This window comes from Mesitornis unicolor, unplaced genomic scaffold (assembly GCF_000695765.1).
Source record: "Mesitornis unicolor isolate BGI_N332 unplaced genomic scaffold, ASM69576v1 scaffold8503, whole genome shotgun sequence".
In the NCBI taxonomy this organism is placed as follows: Eukaryota; Metazoa; Chordata; class Aves; order Mesitornithiformes; family Mesitornithidae; genus Mesitornis; species Mesitornis unicolor.
The window spans coordinates 2,938-24,782 of NW_010172533.1; the positions used below are offsets into that span (position 1 = coordinate 2,938).

Genomic DNA, 21,845 nt, shown 5'->3' on the forward strand with positions numbered 1-21,845 from the left:
TAACTGAGCCTATAGTTCTTACTGAAATGATTTTAATTTTTTTTCAGCTTTTTTAAAATGTGTATTTTAAGGACGTAGCTGGTAGATTGATGATGAAGCATAGTTTGACTTGAAACTGTTATGTAACACTTATCTTTGTTTAAATTACTTCAGTTATGTCATGCCAGCCTAAGATTGCAAAACAGGCACTTCAACTGTAAAGTAATAAAGCAAGTTTCACAATCAGAGCCATGAGATAAAGCAGAGAATCACTTCCTAGTCTCTTTTGCGATTATGTTCGCAATGTAAGCTTATAAGCATTTCATTTTATCTTGACATTTGGAAGAAATGAACCCTTTTTTGTCTTCATTATTTTAGCCATGTCCTTCAGGAACTCGTGACTTTCGAGAGAAGCAATGTGCAGATTTTGACAATATGCCTTTCCGGGGAAAGTATTATAACTGGAAACCCTACACTGGAGGTAATGGTTAGCTTTGGAAAAATGCTATAATATGTGAAGTCTTAAAAATTACATGAATGTTACATAGAGAGTAATGTTTGTAAATAGAATGTTTTGATTACAATATAATGAACTAAATTTGCTAAGCTTGTACTTTTTGTCAGTTGCTGAAAATGTTGCAGAAAAGCCATCTCTATTCTGGTAGAGTTTTGTTTTACTGCGAAGGGCAGTGAGCATCATTGTAGGGATTGTAGTTTAAAAAAGTGGACCCCTTCTCTACCTGCAGTTGCAATAGAATTAGAGATTGCATAGGTGATCTGTGGCTTTCATGCTACAGTGATGAGTTCAGTATGAAAAAAGTCTCACAATGATTGTTCCTTTATTAAGGTCAGAATATTAGGAAAAGGAGAAAGAAGTAAAAGCTTTTATAAAAGTCTCTAAAGACTGCTTCAGTAATTGAATTACAAATAACTGTGCTCTGCAATAAGAGGCTATTTTGCAGCAGGGAAGAGGGTGTAATTTCTTTTTCTCTTTGAGACAGTTTAATCAAGATTAGTTATGTTTCTGTTGTTCAAATTTTGTAGGTTGACCTTTTATTATTTTGGGTTTTTTTCCTGTTCTAACCCTGAGTGAGTAAGTCCATGTTTCCTCTTGTGGTTTTGTGTTTTATTGACTTGAATGGTTTTAGTCTTAGTTTTATAGATTAAAAGCCTAAGAGAGGTCATAATGATCATGTGGTCTGAGCTGTAGTGTAATTTAATAGGACTAAATTCCTAATTGAAATAGTCTGATTTTGGTTTTGAAATTTACCCTAATATACTTCTAGCACTACATTCTTTTGTTATTCTTGTTTTTCAAATGGTGAAGTGGTATCCTTATTGTTTTAAATTGTTCAATAATCATTAGGGTTGTGTTAACATAATGGAATCGTTATGGAGCCAGCCAACCTTGCCATATCTTACTATGCGAAATAATCTTTTTTGCAAGAAGGAAGCGTCAAGTAGAGAAATCAATAAAGGGAAGTTAAATAAAGTGTGTACATTATATGTGTCAGGTATGAGATAAGATTATAAATTTCAGATTGTTTATGCATATACATTTTAAACTAATTGTTAACTTTTCAAGATTTCTGTTGGTTTTTTTAAATTTGTTTTTGTTCAGGTGGGGTTAAACCATGTGCATTAAACTGCTTGGCTGAAGGTTATAATTTTTACACTGAACGTGCTCCTGCAGTGATAGATGGGACTCAGTGCAATGCTGATTCACTGGATATCTGTATCAATGGAGAATGCAAGGTTACAAATGTTTTATAAAGTACTTATGAATTATTTTTTTGTGTCTGCTGTCTCCTACATTTAGTTACAGTACTTGTTTGTTACTTATATGTAATGAAAGTGTTGACAGATTGAGTTGTTAATGAAAGAGTAAGATTGAGACAAAAAGATAAAAAAGGTATTGCATATATTAGATAAATCATTTGAATTTTGGTTGCTTCACAGACACTCACAGAATCCTTCATTTTGTCGTCTTTTTTCTTGCTTATGGTTTCTGTTGAAGAATCGGTGGAAAGGGCAACAGGAGATGAACAGATTCCTTGCACTGTTCCAAGGCCTGTTCCGTCATTCCACACTGGCTGAAAAACAGTAAATGTGAACACATTAATCTGTTTAACTAGTTCATCCTTTTGTAAACTATTCTGCTGTTAATGTAACTGAAACAGAAAGTTACTATAGAAATCTGGAGTTCTAGGAAAAAGTGTATAATGATGCAATTAGTTGCCATTTACGAAAAATCTGATTATCTTGTAAGATTTCAATAGAACTACATTACATGACTTTAGAATTGGAGGTCTGCACTTTTTTTTTATATATATACATCCCACTACTTCTTCAGTTTAGCAAAGTGTTTTATTATGTATTTAAGCCTAGACATCTGAACAGTGCTGGTGACTCTAAAATTATTTGATTTCACTAAAACCACCGACATAACTATAGCTTAATCCAGTGCTTAAGTTCAATTTGCTAAATTGAGGGCTGAAGATGTATGTTTATTGAATGAGCTCAATAAGGTATATATTACTTATGAGCTCAAAAGCGTTTTCCATGTATTAGTAAACTCACAAAGAAAAGCACACAAGAAATAACTTGTGGAATTCTAGTGTACTTTCTACATAAGATTTTAGTAGTTTTGAGAAATCTTTTAAAACTAATAATCAGAGTAAATATCAAGTTGAGAATGAGCTATGTAACAAAGTTGAGCTTCTCTCTTCTTGGTGAATCAGAAAGTTGAAATGTAACTGGTTAAAATAATACTATTTTATCAGTTGTTTAAAGTATTTTGACTTCTCTTTTGACCTATGTATTAACTGTTTACAAGATGGTAGATAATATTGCTAGACAGTAAACAAAGTTATGTAGCTGCCTCCTTTTTCCTATAAATGCCAGCAAAAATTGGCAAGCTGCAATGTTCGTTCTGTTTGCATCCTACTTTTTCATTCTCTTTTATTTTTTTAAGGATCCAGCTGTCACTATTTTCATTAGGTTTGTAATATGAATAAATCAATAAATTATAGGGAGTTATTTATTGTTCACTGTACATAGATTGCTCAAGTAGATAATCAGAAATGTACTTCTTATGGTCAGTTGTAGACACTTCTTTTTTCCAAAGGCTTTTAAAGCCTATCATGTACAGCATATAATTCAGTCTTTCACTAGGTTTCATTATGCATTCATTCTTACAATGAAGTCACTTACATTTTACAATCAAACTTGGGAAAATGATTGCAAGTTTTGCCTGGAAGATGTGGAATTATAGTCTATGAAGCTGTAAATGCCTTTGGGAACAATAATACTGTATGTATGATGTATAAATGTCTATGGAACACACAGCAAATATTTACCTTAACAAAGCAGTACCGATGGAATACATTTGGGTGTTGTAATATTAAATGAAAACATCACTTATCATTTACTGATAACTAACAATTACATTGTTTGTAAAACACTGTGAGATCCCTTCCTGAAAGTCACAGTAGAAATACAAAGTACTTATTAATCAAGATGTGGTAACAACCCAAAATGTGGGTTGTTCTCCTTTTTTTTCTTTCTCTGGTAAGTGAAAACCCACTTAGTGTAGGTAAAAAGAACTGAAGGTCTCAAACTTGAGGGAAACACTTTTAAAAACCTGTGAAGGTAGTGGTGCAAGACCATAATCTTGTCAAAATATTTGTTCTTACCTGTTCTCAGCATGTAGGTTGTGATAATATTTTGGGGTCAGATGCTAAGGAAGATAGATGCCGTGTTTGTGGAGGAGATGGAAGTACATGTGAAGCCATTGAAGGTTTCTTCAATGATTCATTGCCTAGAGGAGGTATGCACGTATGTGTTCATTCTACTGCACAGTGCATTTAGATGACTTTAACAATTTACAGTGCTGCATTGGTTTCCAACATGGTATTGTTGCTGGTCATTCACTTTGACTCCTTTTGCCTCGTTGTTTCCTTTTTCTGTATGAGTTTGGATTTATTTCTAACACAGCGTACTTCATTACTAAATATTTCATTCTCATGGTCTTTAATGCACTTTTTAAAAAGTAGGTGGGGGAGTTTATTAATAATTAGTTATGGTGGTATAGTAAGAGTAATATTGTGTATGATTTTAATGTGTATGGTAGAATCTGGTATTTCGTCATGCATGAAATTTTAGAATAGATAACCCAGAAATGTCTCTTGAGTTCATTTTACTAAGAACACAGGAAGTGTTTATGGGCAATTAGTTTAAATCTTAGCTCAAAAAAGACAGTAATAGTGTTGCAGTCTTACTGTTATCAATTTGAGGCTCCTGAATATAGGAAAAGTATTGGTGCACTGGAATGAGTTCAGAACAGTGAGGGACCACTAAGATTACTGGGATCCCTCTGTTGCAATTTGAAAGGCTGAGAGAACTGGGTTTATTCAGCCTGGAGGAAAGGAGGTTTCTAGGGGCCTAGTTGCAGCCTTCCAATAGCTATGAGGAGGTTATGGAGAAGACAGAGCCAGGCTCTTCACAGTGGTGTGCACATGGTGGGAGAAGAGACAATGACTATAAATTGAAACATGACAGGTGCTGACTCAATGGAAGAAATATTTATTTCCCTGGAAGGACAGTCCAGCAGTGGATCAGGCTGACCAGAAAGGTTGTACAATTTCCATCTTTGGAGTTTTTCACAACCCAGCAGGATAAAACAGAGTAACTTGGTCTGATCTCCTAGCAGCCCCCTAGGTGTTTGTCAGCAGCCGGCTGAACATGAGCCAGCAGTGTGCCCAGGTGGCTAAGAAGGCCAATGGCATCTTGTCTTGTATCAGAAACAGTGTGGCCAGCAGAACTAGCAAAGTGATCGTTCCCCTGTACTTGGCACTGGTGAGGCTGCACCTCGAATGCTGTGTGCAGTTTTGGGCCCCACACTACAGGAAGGACACTGAGGCACTGGAGCTTGTCCATAGAAAAGCAAGGAGGCTTGTGCAGAGTCTAGAGAACAAGTTTTATGAGGAGTAACTAAGGGAACTGGGATTGTTTAGTCTGCAGAACAGGAGGCTGAGGAGAGAGCTTACTGCTCTTTCCAGCTGCCTTAAAGGAGGTTGTAGTGAGGTGAAGGTTGATCTCTTCTTCTGAGTAACAAGTGATAGGACAAGAGGGAAAGGCCTCAAGTTGCATCAGGGGAGGTTTAAATTGGTTATTAGGAAAACTCTAAAGGATTGTGAAGCATTAGAACAGGCTTCCCAGGGAAGTGGTGGAGTCACCATCCCTTGAGGGTATTTAAAATACATGTAGATGTGGCACTTAGGGACATGGTTTAGTGGTTGACTTGGCAGTGCTAGGTTAATTGTTGGACTTGGTGATCCTAAAGTTCTTTTCCAACCCAAGCAATTCTGTGATTCTATGATTAATGCGGACAATGACAAATAAAATTTACCTTTGTCTTATAGGCTATCTGGAAGTGATTCAAATTCCAAGAGGTTCTGTGCACATTGAAATAAGAGAAGTGGCAACGTCAAAGAACTACATCGGTAAGAGCATGGTTTAAATAGCAGACTGATACTAAATCAGAGTTTATGTTGTGGTTTGAAGGTACATTTTCTGGTTTGGCTAAATAATGTACGTAGTAGATTCAGCAGAGGAAGTTGTTAGCTGTTAATATTAGGTTGTGATTGGAGAGTTGCAGCAGTTGGTTAGGATGCATTCTCTTGAATGGAGCTAAAGAAATACATCATGTGATTCCTCTTTGTCCAGTCAGTGCAAAATCAAGTCAACTTCACTATAGTTATAGTGTTAGATTTCAGCTGAAATGGATGAGGAACACTCAAATGATCTACTGTCCCATGCTGAGGTAGTGTCTTCCACCTGAGAGGTCTCTCATCTTGGAGAATTATACTGTTATAAAACAGAGTTTTATTCTTGGAATGATTATTCATCATCAGCCATAGATGCTTAAATGCTAACAATACTGTCTTCTTATCTTAAGACAGTTTAATGTATTAATTCCACAGTGCTTCTGTGTTGTAGAGACTAGATACCATCCCTGTTTTATAGATAACAGAAACAAGGTGTGGAAAAACTAGGTGCTCAATTCAGGTCATTCAGAAAACCTGTTGTAAAGCACAGAATTAAATTCAAATTCCCAGATTATTATTCTTTTCCTTAAAGACTGTGTTAAATTTGCTTTCTGATTTTTAATACTCATATGTACAAATCTGGCTTTGTCTAACTCCAGACAGCATGCATTTCTGAAAGTTTCTGTACCCTGATTTGCATAACAGACAGTTCACAGTAGTCCAAGAACACACATTTCTTAGTCAGAAATAGATTAGAGAGCTGAGTAGTTGCACAGCAAAATAATAGATTAACACAACCAAAAGCCAAAACCTGTTAGGCTCAGCAGCAGCTGACTAGACTTTTGTTAGTCTTTACTCCACGTGTTGATACATGTAATACTAACTTGTTGGAAAGGATTATGATGCCTCTAAGTCTGAGTTAAAAGGGCAATTGCCCTCCTAGGTATATTAATTCCTTAATTGATTATATTGATAATAAAGGTATCTTTTACTGTTGGATGCCTACTTTTCTTTCTGCCTGCCCCCACCCTTCTGTAATTCAGCAAATAATCAATCTCCCTCCATTCTGCAGGAATAGTAACACCTCTACTCCAGCAGGAGAGTGATTCTTGCAGCATCACACTCCCTGTGGCCCATACCCCATGTCAAAATATACTGCGGGTGAGGTTGCTCATATGTCCAATACTGACATTTCAAACAGAGGTGGTGGGAGAGAGATACATACATCCTATAATGGTCAATTTCTGCTATGAACTATTCCATGCACAGCTGAAAACCTGAATAAATAACTCTTAGCTACTACAAATAATTTTGTTATTCTGTTATTTTATATGCAGAGGAAAGTGGTCTAGAAGACCATTTAGTTTGGTACTGTCTGTATAAAATGAAAAAAAAAAGGCTATACAAGCACAATGGTAGTTAAAAATGAGTTGGTTACATTAAAATATGTACATCAAGAGTTTTGTTTTATGGATATTTCTTTAGTGACAGTGTCAGCTTCACAGCTTCTTCTCTGTTTTTATGGAGTTCCTTCTGTTGATCCAGGACAGCTGTTTGTGTGGCCACACCACAAACCAGATTAGAAAACTGATTCAGCTGAAAATAATGATTTAGACATATTACTATATTTTATATTATGTGCACTGCCAAATGTGTGACCACAGTCTAAGAAATAGATTTCTCCATCTGGAGTATACAAAAAAAGGACAACAAAAAAGCCTCTTCCTCTGTAGCTGTCACACTGGCTTCAAAGTTTCTTCTTGGTTAATTTTAATTAGCGTGCTTTCAAACTAACTTGCAACAAACTTCTCATGGTTCCTTAAAATAAGATCCAGTTCTTCTGCAAGCCATGGCCTCAAATTTAGGCTGCAATTAGACATGTGGCAATTCAGTTAGCTCAGTCAGCACCTGTCCTCCCTCCCCTCTCTGACTGATGATTTCTGCACCAATATCGCTCCTAGTGTTGTCACAGCAAAAGCACATTTCTGCAGCTGTGTAAATAATTGAGTATTTTAAACTGATCTGTCCAACAAATAACCCAGCAGCAATAAAATTGCCTGGTTTTGGAGTTGCTGAAATAAAACTGTGTTTAGTAATGCTGTTATCTTCCCTTAAATGGTTTGATTCAGGAGTACTTCTTCCCTTATTTTCCCCTTATGCAGTGGGGTGTTCTGTGCTAATTTTCTGTGGACTTCTTGCATTCTCAAGTTCTCATAAATTATTTGGTTAGAACATTAACTTGTTCCTTCTGTCTCATGTGCAAAAACATTATGTTAGTGCATCATCATTGCCATGTAATTATATTATTGGAATGCTATTCACAGCTGTGTGGCCTTCACCTATGCATAACAACTGGCATTAGGCAAATCTGTTTACAGAATGCAAAGGTACTTTTTTTTTGGCAGACAGGTAAAAAATGAACTGCTTTAATTCTGGATATACATTAGTTTAGGGATATATAGCATGCATACAATTGATAGCATATAATTCCAGAATTATTAATTATGTAAACATGTATGAGAACCTTTGTTCTGCTCATATATATTTCTTATTTGTTGTTGTTCATATGTCTCAAATAATCATTATTTGCTTTTAGTAGATAGTAGACATACTGACAAGAAAATGTTTGGGTTTGAGTGGCACAGTAAGACAGACTTTAATGTCTCCATAGCTTTTGGAGACCCTATGGCCTTCTTTTAATTAAGCTAGATTTTGTAAAAGCAGGGTGGATAGAAATTTTGGCTACGTGGAGATAGGACCACTGGTGAAACAAAATAGTGATGTTCGGTTGTACTGATGTTCAGTTACTTAATATACCCACATAAAATAGGTAAATAATAAAGTAGTGTTCCTTTCTTTTAGTAGAGTACTGCTTGCAATTTGTCTTGTTCACCGTACTCACTTCTTTTATTGTCTCTTTCTTCTACTACAAAACCTATATAGACAATAAGAAATCCGAATTACTTTGATAATTTCAGATAAGTGAATGTGTCATAGCTAGTTTCTTCACTTAAAGCGCATGAGTGTTTTCAAAGAAAATCCAGGGAAGTCAATGGAATAAGACTTATGCTATGGAAAGACATTCCTTTTCAGACATTATGATGCTGATGGAAATGGTTACAAATCCCTGTCAAATATGGCTGTCACCAGCAGAACATTACTGCCTCTTCAACTATCTCCTGCTCAAATGAATGCTCTCTGATCTGTTTTTGAAAATTTGAGCATCATTGAGACATTTTCCCCTAACTGTTTAAAGTAAACCATCTATCCACACAGATGTAGTTGAGAATAAAAGTTGATCGTAAGTTGTCTTACTCCTTATGATTGTGATCTGAGTTTGTTCCTTACCTAGTAAAGTCAGTTATTTTTCACAACAAAAAATGAAATGGCTGTTTGATCATGTATTCCCAACCATCATTTTTCCTTAAAGAACATGGTTTATTTAAAGTAAATATGAATGCTGAATAACTTGGTAATCTTCAGCTTAAGTCAAGAATCTAATTAACAAAATATTCACCTTAAAATACAAAGTAAGTTTCATGTTTAGAAACCTAAACTAAATATCAAATATAAATCCCTGAATAATATGTGTCTGTCCGGCCTAATTGGTTGGTTAGCTAAGAAATTTATTCTCTATAGTAGTTTTATGGTTTATGGCTGTAAATTAGGAATATTAAAGTATCTTATCATTTAGTAGGGTTTGTAGGAAAAATATCCTGAATTTATTCTTTAAGAAGAACAAAAAAAGCCACCAGTGGACAAAGACAACAGAGCAAGGGCTTATATGGTGATATGGTGAGCTCACCATATGTCAGGCTCAATGCTCCTTCTGTTTTTTAACTCTGCACATTATCTAAAATGCCTATCCCATGCCTCAAATTCTTCATCTTAAATTAGGCTGATAATTGATTATACATTTGAGACCTACATGTATCTTATGTAGAACAGCATATGTTGTACATGGGCTCAGTTTTAAAGTTGAAGGTACATTGCAAGTTGCATGAGGCATTCTGTTTTGTTCCATATAGAATCATACTTTGAAATCTGCAAAGTATGCCTGGACATTGAAGTTTATTGCAGAGGCAATACTGTCAAACTGCCTGAAAGGTGTTTTGACCAAGGCTGAAGAAAAGGCTTTATATTGCTTTAAAAAAATAGTGATATTTAGCTGAAGCTAACATACTTCTAACAGATTAGTAGATTAATTTGCAATGGCTTCTCCATTATAAATGCTGCTTCCAATTTTTAGGTGGCTTGTATTTTTTTTTAAGCTTTAAAATCAGAAGAGGATGACTACTATATTAATGGTGCCTGGACTATTGACTGGCCAAGAAAGTTTGATATTGCTGGAACAGCTTTCCATTACAGGAGGCCAACAGATGAACCAGAGTCTTTGGAAGCACTCGGCCCTACTTCAGAAAATCTCATAGTCATGGTAAAGTTATAATTAATATATTTCTGAATTTTGAAATATGTATTTGTGTTCTGAGAAAAGACAAGGCTTATGAATGAAATCAAAGCAGGTTTTGTTTTCAAAGAGTATAAAGCTTGCCAAGATGGGACTTTGCATTTGTGTTTTGACACAGCTTTCTTTACTTTCAAAACTGACTGGAAACATTATGATGAAACAGAATTAAAGCCAGAAGAGTCCCAGGAAATCTCACAGAAAATGCCTCATCTCTGTTAAATGTAGTTCAGAATAATAGTAATGAAAATCGTAAGTGGGGCATACATTGTATCTCTGCATATTACTGATACGTGGGAAGTGTTGGGAGATAGCATGAGTTCCTGACTGTTCTGTAGATGTCAGTGGTTTTAAGCCTGGTCTGACTGTCAAGTATACAGTTACCACAGCAAAAGTATCATGATTTGACCCATGTTAAAGTAGGTTGTTGTGACATAAGTTGCTCTGAACAGTTTGTACAAAATATGAGAGTGTAACAGGAGATGTGACCAGGATCCTGATGCCCTGTCTCTGACCACAGGCAGTAGTAAGCCTACTGTTGTGCTGCTATGTGGAGGTGGAGTGTAAGAACAAGGTGATATTTGCCCGCTATAATCTGTCAGCTATCAGATTTACAGTTCAGGCATTGCTTGAGCCATATGGGATATTTTTGTCTATAGAATATTTGCCTGAATTTTCACATTTTAGGCAGCATTTTCAAACACCTGAATCCTGGTTTTTCTGCTGTAGGTGTGGATAAGCTAGGGAGTCCATATAGAATGAGTTACACAATTATTATAGTGGCTTTTCTCATTCAGTGCCACTGATCTTCTTACTGAAAGTTCTCTGCTCTTTTGTCCTATGGTGATAGGCAGATACACCTCTGCAAAGTATCACAGAAGGTAAAAGAAGATGAGAACTAGCTCTAAGATGCGTCAGATTGCTACATCTAACATGATATATGTCATTAGCAACAGAAAGAAGTTTGATAGAGAGTCAAAGGCTAGTGTTGGAAAAGGATATGTGAAAGTGCAGTTCAACAGTGAGGGTCAACAAAAACTCATGGAGATTGTTGCACTTCTGTTTATATCACCTCCAGTGATACGGCTGCAGCAAGAGTTTTGATATTCCTTTAAAGGAATCACAGGTGTGATTCCATCAAGATAATGCAGTTGTCTGTTGCATTCGGGGAAAACAATGAACTCGGCAGCAGTGTGTTGCTGTTACTATTATTACTATTATAGTAGTCACTAGAAGTGCAAACAAGAACAGAGCTGGTTTCTTAACTGCTATGTGGGTAGCTCCTCACAAGACTTCAGTGAGGGCTGCTGCATGTTTGCACAGTAATGTCCTTAGCCAACTTTGACCTCACATAATTATTCAGCTGTCAAGTTAATTTCCATTAAGACATTAATTTTGTGAAAACCGCTTTTAAAAACATTTATGTCAAGAATAAGGAACTGACAGGAGTTATAAAGTTGCATTAAGGTGGGGGGGAAGACAAAGTTCACCGTAGACAATAATACTTTTGTGTATGTTTAAAAGTTAATCCAGATTCTTTTGGGAATACCTAAAATTAGTACTATGGCTTCCTTTATTACTTTTTTTCCTTCCACAGGACATAGCGCATACCTAGATTAAATGTCACTGTAGTTGCCCACTGCTTGCCTGTTTTAATGGTATAACCAGTTGTTTTCAACTACAGATTCTGCTACAGGAACAAAATTTGGGTATAAGGTATAAATTCAGTGTTCCCATCTCTCGCACTGGCAGTGGAGACAATGAAGCTGGCTTTGCATGGAATCATCTGCCTTGGTCAGAATGTTCTGCCACTTGTGCTGGAGGTAAGACACCATGCAGTCAAGCTACAGGCTAAACTGAATTACAAGATACACCTTATTATATAATTATCAAAGTAACTTGTTGAAAACATTTCTTTCAGATATGCCTAAAACCCTAATTTAGTGAAAGAACATTTATTTTATCAGAAAGTATTTTGTTATTTCCAAGTACATTTAATAAGTTCAGATGTTTTTGTTAAATACAGTGTGTCTTGGCACAGTGTGTCTGCTGATGCTTCTTCTGAGATCCTCTTGAAGCTGGTGTGTTTGCTTTTCACAGGAGCTTTCTTGATAAAGGACATTAGAAGTTTTAAGTAAAGAGATTAAAAACCAGAAGGCAGATAAGGAAACAGTAAATAAAGGGACGTGTCTTTGTGTGTTTGTAGGTATGCTTCGCATGGTCCTAGTCAGCCCTCCTGTCATCCAGCCGCCAAAGTTTAGGATGCATACTGGCAGCTTCTCTGTAGCAGATGATAACAACTGAATTATGCTTCCCAGCCCATAGCACTATCTAAGCATTGTTGCCCTTTGGCAGCGGTGGGGGATTTGTAGGTTGTCCCATGTGGATTGACATGGGTGCCTTTTGCCCACAGTTTACTATATTCCTAATCCTCCCTCTAGTGGCCACCAATGCAATTCTTTACCTCTGGCTGGGAGAGCAGGACAGTTGGCTTCCTTCAAAGCCAGCACCATTGCTGCTGCAAGGACTGGTGAGTAGGAGTGCTGTGTGAACAGCATCTTTCTTCTCTCTGGAGACTGAATGCACCGTCTCCCCAGCATACCTCACTTTCAGAAGCTATGAGAGAGCATTTTAAATCTACCACAGAATTTCAGCTTTCTACTGCACTGTGCACTGCCCATAGCAAGAGGAAGACACCATATTTAAAAAAAAACAACACCTTTGGACAAAATATTTGTCCTTTTTCTCTTTTTTCCTGGCAAATGGAGATTTTAATGTTTAGAACCATCTTGACTCATCTTTCTGCTGAGACCTGCTGTGGCTGTTACTAGTTGTTTGCTCTTTAAATACAGCTGTTTGCTTAGCCATATGTAATACACAAAGGGCAGCACAAATTCTCTTCTGTGCTGCTAGATAAAGAAAGTCTTGAAACAAAACAAAGATAGGTGCCAACTTTCTCCAATGTTTTTATTGTACATTCATTGGATTCCTGGGTGACAGGTTGCTTTTTTAACTACTGTCTTAGTAATGGTGAGTCTGGTAGGAAAAGGAAGAATTCAAGTAAGAAGTATAAAGAGGGGAAGTGCCTAGCTCATAGCAGAAGACAGTTCCAAGTATCAGAACCTTAGAAGTACTGCCAAATCCTATCTTTATGATGGGAATGAGTTAATGATCTTTTTGAAGTCTTGAGAGAACACCTATTAATTCAGGTAGAGACATGATTTTAGCCATGGATATTCTGTCTTGCAAGTCATTGTCATTTCACAGATTCAACAATATACAAAGGAAAAATTAATGAAGGAGTAGGCAATTGTCTAGATTTATTTTGATTTATTTAATTAACTTTAAAGGAAAGATTTGTGAATCCCTGAAAACTGCACACATTTATTAATTTGAAACTTTGTGGGTAAAGATTTTCTTAAGTAGCTTATGGTGGCTAAACCAGTCACTTTTCTCTCCTTTTTTTCAGCTTGAAAAATATGAGGATATACTATGGTTACTCATTTCGTGGAGCTCTATGCTATGAGAATAAATATTTCATTGTAGCTATAATTCATGTTTAAAAAACTGTATCTGCTTTCTCCACATGAGTACCTGCTATTTACCCCCAGTTTATGAAACACCTTTTACCATATGCCAAAAGAAGACACAACTCTAAAAGGGACCTGAGTCTGCAAAAATGAAAAGAGAGACAATGGTTGTAGAGACAGAGACTGTAACTGGAAAATTTGACTTAGAAATTAAACCACTTCATGGCTTTGCTTATTTCTATAGGTTTCATTATGAAGCCTGTTACTGAAGTTCTGTTTATATGAACTCTGTCTTTAGAAGAGACATTTTGCTCTACATCAAATGATAAAATATTAGACAGTTAAAATAATTTCTCACTGAAAATAAAAAAGGACCGTATGCGTGTGTGAGGAGTATTAGTACAGAAATGTGTTTTATTTCTAAAGCTAAAAAAAATTATATAGTGACTTTGGGACACACTGTGAACAAGTTAAAGGCTTCAACATTTTCCTACTTCTTATTTTAGTTGCTGTAGCTCACCTGTAATGCATGGACTGATCAAGGTTTGATTATATGATATTCCATCTTGATCCAGGAAGGCTCTAGATGACTTAAAGCCAGGCATACTTTTATATCAAAACATAGGCTTTATATCAAAACTGTAGGAAAATCTAAATTCTAATCAACACATTTAATGTGTGTCCATCTCTGAACATGTCTGTATTTTAATGTTATATCTTTTTGTCTAGGTATATGTAACACTTAAGAAGCTGTCTTAAGAGAACATAAAATTTGCAAGTATTTAGGAGCTAGGAAATGACAGAATTAAGTATGACTATGAAATCTTAAATTGTTTTCTGTAGTTGTGGCTGTTTTGTGAAACAGGGACCAGGTGAGCAGAGACCATGCTTTGCGGCTGTATTTCAGGCTAGCTCATGTTCACTCCACACTACTTAAGCCTAGTTTTCTCTAAATCTGACTGACTGTATCTGCATTACATACAATTTGACGAAGTCTGTGACTCATAAAACATAGTTATTACTTGATACATGTTTTTATTTCAAAGGATGTAAAAAAATAAAAAGTGAGAATTGCATTATAACCCACCAAAGTGACGCTTCTGTATTGTGAACTTGAGGATATGTATTAAATGTCATAAAGTAGAGCGCAAAGGCTAGAGAAACATTTTGTCAGTGCAGAGTTTAACTAGTTTTGGAGTATTGTATATTGCAGAAGTGTCTGATCTTTGTGCTATCTCTTCTTTGTAGTATTTTGAGAACAATCCACTGCATTCAGCTATTCCTAGAGCTGCTTGTAGGCCTTGTCTTGGAGAAGGATAACTAGAACTGTCAGGAGCCAAGGAACAAGCTAACAGCAAGCTAGAAGCAACGTACAATCTTTAATTAGATGGTAACATGCTGGTTTTTCCACTGAACTTCTATATTACTTTCATTTCTGCTGTGCTGATGAGTCACATCTGAACAGTATAAGCACTTTAACTTTTCAAAGAGGGCCTGTCTCATTTTGGCAGAAGAGGAAGAGCATGTTAAATGGAATGGTAGGAAGGAGAAGGCAAGTTTTCTACTTATGGCAGCTCAGTGCAGTGCCATAGTCTGGATTCCATTCCTGCCTTTCTTATGTGGTTCTCATATGATACTGAGCAGCTCAAAGCATACATTACAGTCTCACTTGCTAATGGTCAGTTCAACATTATATGGAAGATAATGGATTGAATGTCTGACTTCTGAAGCATGCAGTGAATTTCATTACTGCATGAAGTGTGTTTAAAGCAAAGTATTCTGAAAACTCAGCCAGGCATCTGAAATCAGCGGACCCTTTCCACAGCAGACATTGTACCTCCTGTCCCCCTGTGTTCCTCATAGAATGGTCTAGGAGATAAATTAGTTTGTGAAGCAGTTACATGTTTATTTAGATTGCCTCTAAAATGCAGAATGAAGTTAATCTTTCTTTCATGAGAGATAATAAACTGTGTATTTAGTAGTGTCATTCATGTTAATGAAGAAAAGAACAAAGTATTCCATAGTTTCTCTGCCAGTGAGCATTGTGTTCTTTGCAGTGAACCAAGCAGAAACCAACCTTCCAAAGTCTGAGGTTTATTTTAGCGTTTTTTTAAGTTCTTCAGATTTACCAGGTAGTTCATAAAGCTTGCCTGGTAACAGACAACTCTTTTATTTTCCTGGACTCATATACTTATTTTCAGATTGAGAATATAATTTCCTTAATTTTTAATATCTCATAGTATCTGGTCTTAGGCTTGGAAATCCAGAATTGCAGCTTTTATTTTTGTACACTATGTAAGTGTTCAATAAGTGCATACCCACCTTTTAAAAATTTCTTCTATGCTTAGTAAATTCTAACAGTAAATGGAAACAAATGACAGCATTTATTATTTGGAATTTACCGTTTATCCTAAGCATTGTTTTTTGTTTCATTCATTCTATTAGAGTTCATCTCCAGATGAATTAAATGTCTTAGATATTAATGTTTTTTATGAAATAGTCAGCATAGTGATATAAGTAAATTGATTGCTGTCCGGATTTCTTTGCTGCTCACCACTCTAGTAGAGTGGTGCCTACTATATTTTCCTTTCATGCCCTCAGATGAATTATGAAACTATCTTTGGACAAATACAACATACTTGTCCTCATCAAGGAAAATGTTTGGCTTGGTGCTGAACATCTTGTGATCTGATGGGGGAGCTCAGAAAGTATGTCTGAGTTAACCAGCATGCACCAGTTTTAGTGATGCAGGATTCACTAGGTATCACTACTGAAATATTTATAATTAACTGTTGCAATCACAAACCACAATTTTTGGGGTTGCTTTTAAAAATACATATAGAATCTACATGCCAGCAATTTTGATTTAAGAATAAAATGTGATCCATGTAATTTAAAATTTGGCTGCTGAAAGTCATGCAGACTATTTACGAATTGAAAACTACAAAACATCTCAGTTCTCTGGAGATTACGGTCACTAAACCACTGGAGTTTTGTTTTCTATTAGAATTGCATTGACCAACTGTGAGGACATTTTATGCCTTTTATTATAAACTATAAATGTAGATTTGAAAGCAGAGTGTTTCTGTTTAACTACTTGTAATTATTCCCTCAAGACTTGAAATGAATTTGTTTAGCTGTGCTTTTTAGATTAAGAGAGACCATATACTCAGGGAAGAGTTGATAATTTGAAAGGAATTTTTCAAGGCCCACAAGGCATAACAAAGTTGTAGCTCTTGTCTGGGTAAAAACCTCACTTCTACCTTTTTCCATTATGATGGCAGCTTAAAAAGTAGAAAGCTCTGATGAAATTTGCTAGTAAAATCCCTGTGGAGTACAAGGCACGGATTTTATTGTGGCAGTAATTAACTTGGGTGTGAGCAGATGCACAAAAGCATTGTGAGGTTGACCAACGGAATGGTGTATCTAACAACACAGAGTCTGCAAAAGTTGTCTTGGTTGACACAGTGAAATTACTAAAACTGAAAGACTATGTTTTATTTTAAAAAATAAATTTGCAATTAATGCATCTAGAACGGAAATTGGAATGCTTATAACAGTCACAAGTGTGAATTTCAGAGAAGAAAAGTGTACCTGGACTTAAAGTGGAGCTTGATCTGTTTATGAAACAGGTTATATACATTGGTTCCCAGCAATAAAAGGATATTGCTTCTAGTTGTATGTTCCAAGTTCCTGTGTTCCAAGGTTATTTAATAGCTCTTACAGTGCAAGATCTCACTAAATTTCAGCTTGATATATATTTTTATATATATCGCTTCATATAATTGAAATATTAGGTCCTGAGAATGCTATAAATGGAACATCTTTATGTGAAGCTCTAAAATCTTTGATTCCTGATGGATGAATATCTGTATGGTGATACAGTGAACCAAGAGCTGTGGAGGCATGTACTTCTGGCCCTTGAGGGTCTCCATGCTAATGATTTGAGTTGTTTCTAAGTTCTAACTGGACCTATCTATCTATCAAAATTCCTTTTTCCAACATGTAAAGCACATAAATTGAAAATTAGAAAAAAATATGGAAGTTGAATACTGTTCAAGAATGGTACTTTCTTTTTAGCTTCTTCATGTAGATTTGTGTATGTAGGATACACTTGGAAAACATTCTGACAGCCTTCTGCACTGTTTATTGGTACTTACTGATGTTGTAATGTGGCATCCAGATACATGTAGAAAGAAGTCAAAATGGAAGAAGTTGATTGGTTTACCTGGCTCATATGTAAGATATATGTCTCATATTGAACAGTATCTTTTTCATAAATACAGATTACTTTAAAAAGATTGTGATGTTTATGGATAACCTGAGATGTCAGACATGTATGAAATTATTCATAACCTGATTTAAAGTGCCTACTTTGTGAAGGTTATGTGTAGCTGTAATCAAAAATGAGCTATCTCAGCAGCAAATCTCCAGTTTCTCAATTTAGGTACTACAGTAGAGTGAAGACTTCAGCATTAAACATCTTTGGTCTCATCATGGTTAAAGATTTTGAGTGAGGTGAGGATGCAATTGATTTTGAAGGCTGATACAAAGTTCTCACCTTTTCAGCAGACATCCTGTCAGAAATGTTATGTTGAGTGATGAATCTAAGTCATCTCCTGCTTGCCAGGGATACGGACATAACAGTTGAGGACACAGAAAATTTTATGTGCTTAGGATCCAGACTGCTGGATTTTCCTGACAAGATTTGAAAAGAAGGCTCTATTTTCATGTGAGGGATAATACCCGTATTTTGCAGGATGCCATGACAGTTATCTATTAAATAGCAATTCCCTATTGCAGAATGAAGAGATTTCAGCTGGGAGTACATCTACAGAAGAGTACTCTTAAATGTGTGCTGTAGAAAGTTGAGGAGTATAAGAGGGTAGGAAAGGGGAAGATTTTTTTATTAAGCATTCTGGACCACAGTGCAGCCACAGGATTCATGGACCCCAGAGCAGGAAGAAAAGAAAAGGGTTTAATCTGTAGCCAGAAAATAAGACGTTCATCTAGCGCAGGCAAATATGGGTGTTCATCCTTGCTTTCAAGACGGTTTAGATATTTTACATCATACTGTAATTGATCAAAACCTAGAAGTAATCTAGAGACTTGAAACCACAGTCTTGCCACCTTAGCTAAATTAACTCCTATTTCACAGACGTTACAGTGAGCTTATGGAAATTAGGAATCCCCTCAGGGTGACAAGGGATCATACTTTCTCCTGCATCTGCAGCCTTATGGGGGAGTGCATGCCATCCTCAAGACTCATGAAAAAGGAGGTTACCATTTTCCCCCATGTCCTTTGTACATAATGTCATGAGGACATTGCACATGCCTCTGTCTGTGGACTGGGAGACTTACGTTTCATAGCCAAGCAGGATGCTTTGTGGGCCAAACATCAGGCATCTCAAGGCTAGGCTTGACTTACTGTTGGAATTAAATACCTGAATTCTGTGTAGGTCACATTTTAGTAACCAAAGTAGGAGATTTTATTCTTGTTGATAATGAATAATAAAAGAAGCAATTGCAAGGTAAGTTCTTTAGCTTGTTTAAAGTGAGTATTTGGTGAAAGAAATCTCATGTTTTCAGTTATAGTGTGGTTAGTGTCTGAAAAGCATATTTATATAATTATTTTTATTACTGCATGTCTACCTTCTATAAAAAGCTTGTCTTAAAATGAAGAGAGGGCTGTAAAGTAAAGTTGGCAGATATTTGAAGCCAAGATGCTTTAAACCCTGTTTAATTGTATGCATTTCACATTTTGGAAGAAGTTAAATAATTGCTTCTGTTTTTAAAAATATTCAGTGCTTTTTGCAAATTTTATCATACAAACAGTCATATTATTTCAGTGTTATGACTACTCGTGTTCAGTAAGAACTGCATATGAATGGCAGATCCACGGTCTTTTTATGCTAGCAAACATCATACAGCTTGTTCTAAAAAGTGAAGAGGAGGCTACGCGTACTACTCCTTACAATATTTTGAGCTGTACTGTTGTCATATGAATGGTTCTTTAATGCCTTTCTTTAGATCCTGTCTTTTAAAAATCAGAAAATCTGCTTAATAAGTTACCTTGTAATGTTGCCTTGGCAGTGACACATCATTATGTTTTGGGAATAATAATAAATTCTAAACGGCCCTGTTGATGTTTACCAGTGAAAGAGGAGCTGGGAGTGCCAGACAAAATGAGCATAATACTTCTATTATTTTAATGAAGAAAATGTTTATAAGATGACATGTATAAAAATGCAACACTGTTTCCCAGTATTGCTGATTTATTTTAAACCAGGACACATAAACAATAATTCTGCATTGAAGTGTAACCACATTCTATTTGTTAATGTTTTCTTTGGAAATCTAAGTGTCTTTTGCTAGGAGAGGAGGGTAGACAGAAAATTGATTTTGTGCAATATGCAAATAAAAATACTCTGTTAGCAAATCTATAAATATATTCCCTTTATTTTAGAAAACAACAGCAGTTTAAAATCCTCTCTTAGTGGGGTGGCCTAAAATTAAGGGAAAATGAAAGAATTATTGTGGTCAGGGGTCATTCAGTAAATTGGAATTCATACCTCTGCAGCATTTAGCCAAATAAAGTGGAATGGTAGGATTAATAATCAATAGGTGAAAATACACTTTTACTCAACAAGTGGAAGAGCAAAAACAATTAATTAATGGTGTTTCATTTCATCCCAAGGTGTGCAGAAACAAGAGGTGGTGTGTAAAAGGCTGGATGACAGCTCCATTGTACAAAACAATTACTGTGACCCTGACAGTAAGCCTCCAGAAAACCAAAGAGCCTGCAACACTGAGCCTTGCCCACCTGAGTAAGTAATTAATCACTAAGATGGATGTGTGTTTTACATAGATAGAAAAGACTTTGTAATCTATAATAAATCCTGTTGACCAAATATGTATAAAATTCTTATCTAGTATTGATCATATATATCTTGTCAGACAGGATATTTGGTTTGGGGTTTTTTTGTTATGGTTTCTTGCTCCTCTGAAATCTGTTGTGGAAAATACATACTTTGACCTAGAGGAGGCCTTGAGGAACAGTGGTGTTCTAACTATACAAAACAACTCAGACATTGTAAGTAAAAGGATACTAGCAAAGCAGTTTCTTACAGTGTATAAGACCTGGTGAATAGTGCTCAGAGTAGAACTGGGGACTGTTCTTAAGGCAGCAATGACAGAAGAATCTTGAGGTGAGACTAACTTTGCCGTAGTTATTTATATTATATACTAAATGTTTGCCCTATATTCAAGTAAATTATATTAAAGTTTGTGTTGAAGTGTTCACATGAGAAATTGCAAACATAGAAACTGTTTAGTAGACCAAACCATTTACTGATAATGGTTTTGTCAAACAGCTTTATCTCCAGAATACTCAGTATGGTACAGTAATGCTGTGTGCCTTTAGGATTAGGTGCCTAGTTGCATCTATTTAGTTTTATTTTTAAAAATAGCTGCATGTTATATATTGAAAAGATAATTTAAAACACAACAGCTCATTTGTTCACAATGAGATTTGGCAAGAACCTATAGCAGTTTTACTACAAAAGCTGTTTAGAAACAGTTGTGATATTTTGCACTAGAAAATAATTTCAGCATATGCACAACAATTCCTTCTTATGTTTTGAGACAAATAAAACTTTTGGAAAAAATGGAAGAGATACGATAGTTTATTGATTCACAAGCTCTGGTAAGTTTAAGTTTATTGATAATCTGTAGCTATGTTCTAATTTGGCATGAAAATAATTCATGCTCTTTGAATGTAGATACTGCACAATGAAGAAATATTGTGGGCTCTTTTAAATGTCTCTTAGAAACTGTAAAATTGTAGCATGATAGACAGTAGAAGGAATGAAACAAAGACTACAACGCATTAAAATCCCAACATGTCTTCATGAAGCCAGTTTCTTCCTAGAGTATTAGTTGCTTCCCTGCTGTGTTGACTGGTACAAGATGGCAGAGCAGTGTCTTCTACACTTAATTCCCATGTGCCATATACTATACTCATTTGACATGAACGGAAGTGAAGCCACTACATTGCTGTCACCTTCGGTGTGTTTGAATGTGGAAGTGCTGTCTCACAAACAGGTCTAAAGTAGGTGCAAATCATTGTCACCACAGTCTATGTGTAAATATATGTTTACCCTGCAAGGCTGTGCACTTGGATTCTGTTTGGATGACACTATTTAGCATGTTTATAAGTGTACTAACTGAACTCTTACACCATGCATCTTGAGAGCAGAACTTGGGAAGTGGTCATGTTTGGTCAGTTCCTTTTTGCCAAACGCATCCCTGTCGCTTCCTTTG

At 35.9% G+C, this 21,845-nt stretch overlaps 1 protein-coding gene across 1 annotated transcript in view; it reads left to right on the top strand.

Moving 5' to 3' along the window:
- Window positions 1–357: 357 nt before the first annotated feature.
- The window catches only part of LOC104537511 (A disintegrin and metalloproteinase with thrombospondin motifs 6), a gene marked incomplete at its 5' end in the record, with an annotated part of 35,214 nt that continues 13,726 nt past the window's right edge, over window positions 358–21,845 (top strand). The window contains 7 exons of the mRNA XM_010180414.1: window positions 358–460; window positions 1,601–1,734; window positions 3,685–3,808; window positions 5,403–5,483; window positions 9,800–9,963; window positions 11,678–11,816; window positions 20,221–20,350. Of these exons, the coding sequence (XP_010178716.1) occupies window positions 358–460; window positions 1,601–1,734; window positions 3,685–3,808; window positions 5,403–5,483; window positions 9,800–9,963; window positions 11,678–11,816; window positions 20,221–20,350 (875 nt within the window). The remainder of the gene's footprint in view (window positions 461–1,600; window positions 1,735–3,684; window positions 3,809–5,402; window positions 5,484–9,799; window positions 9,964–11,677; window positions 11,817–20,220; window positions 20,351–21,845) is intronic.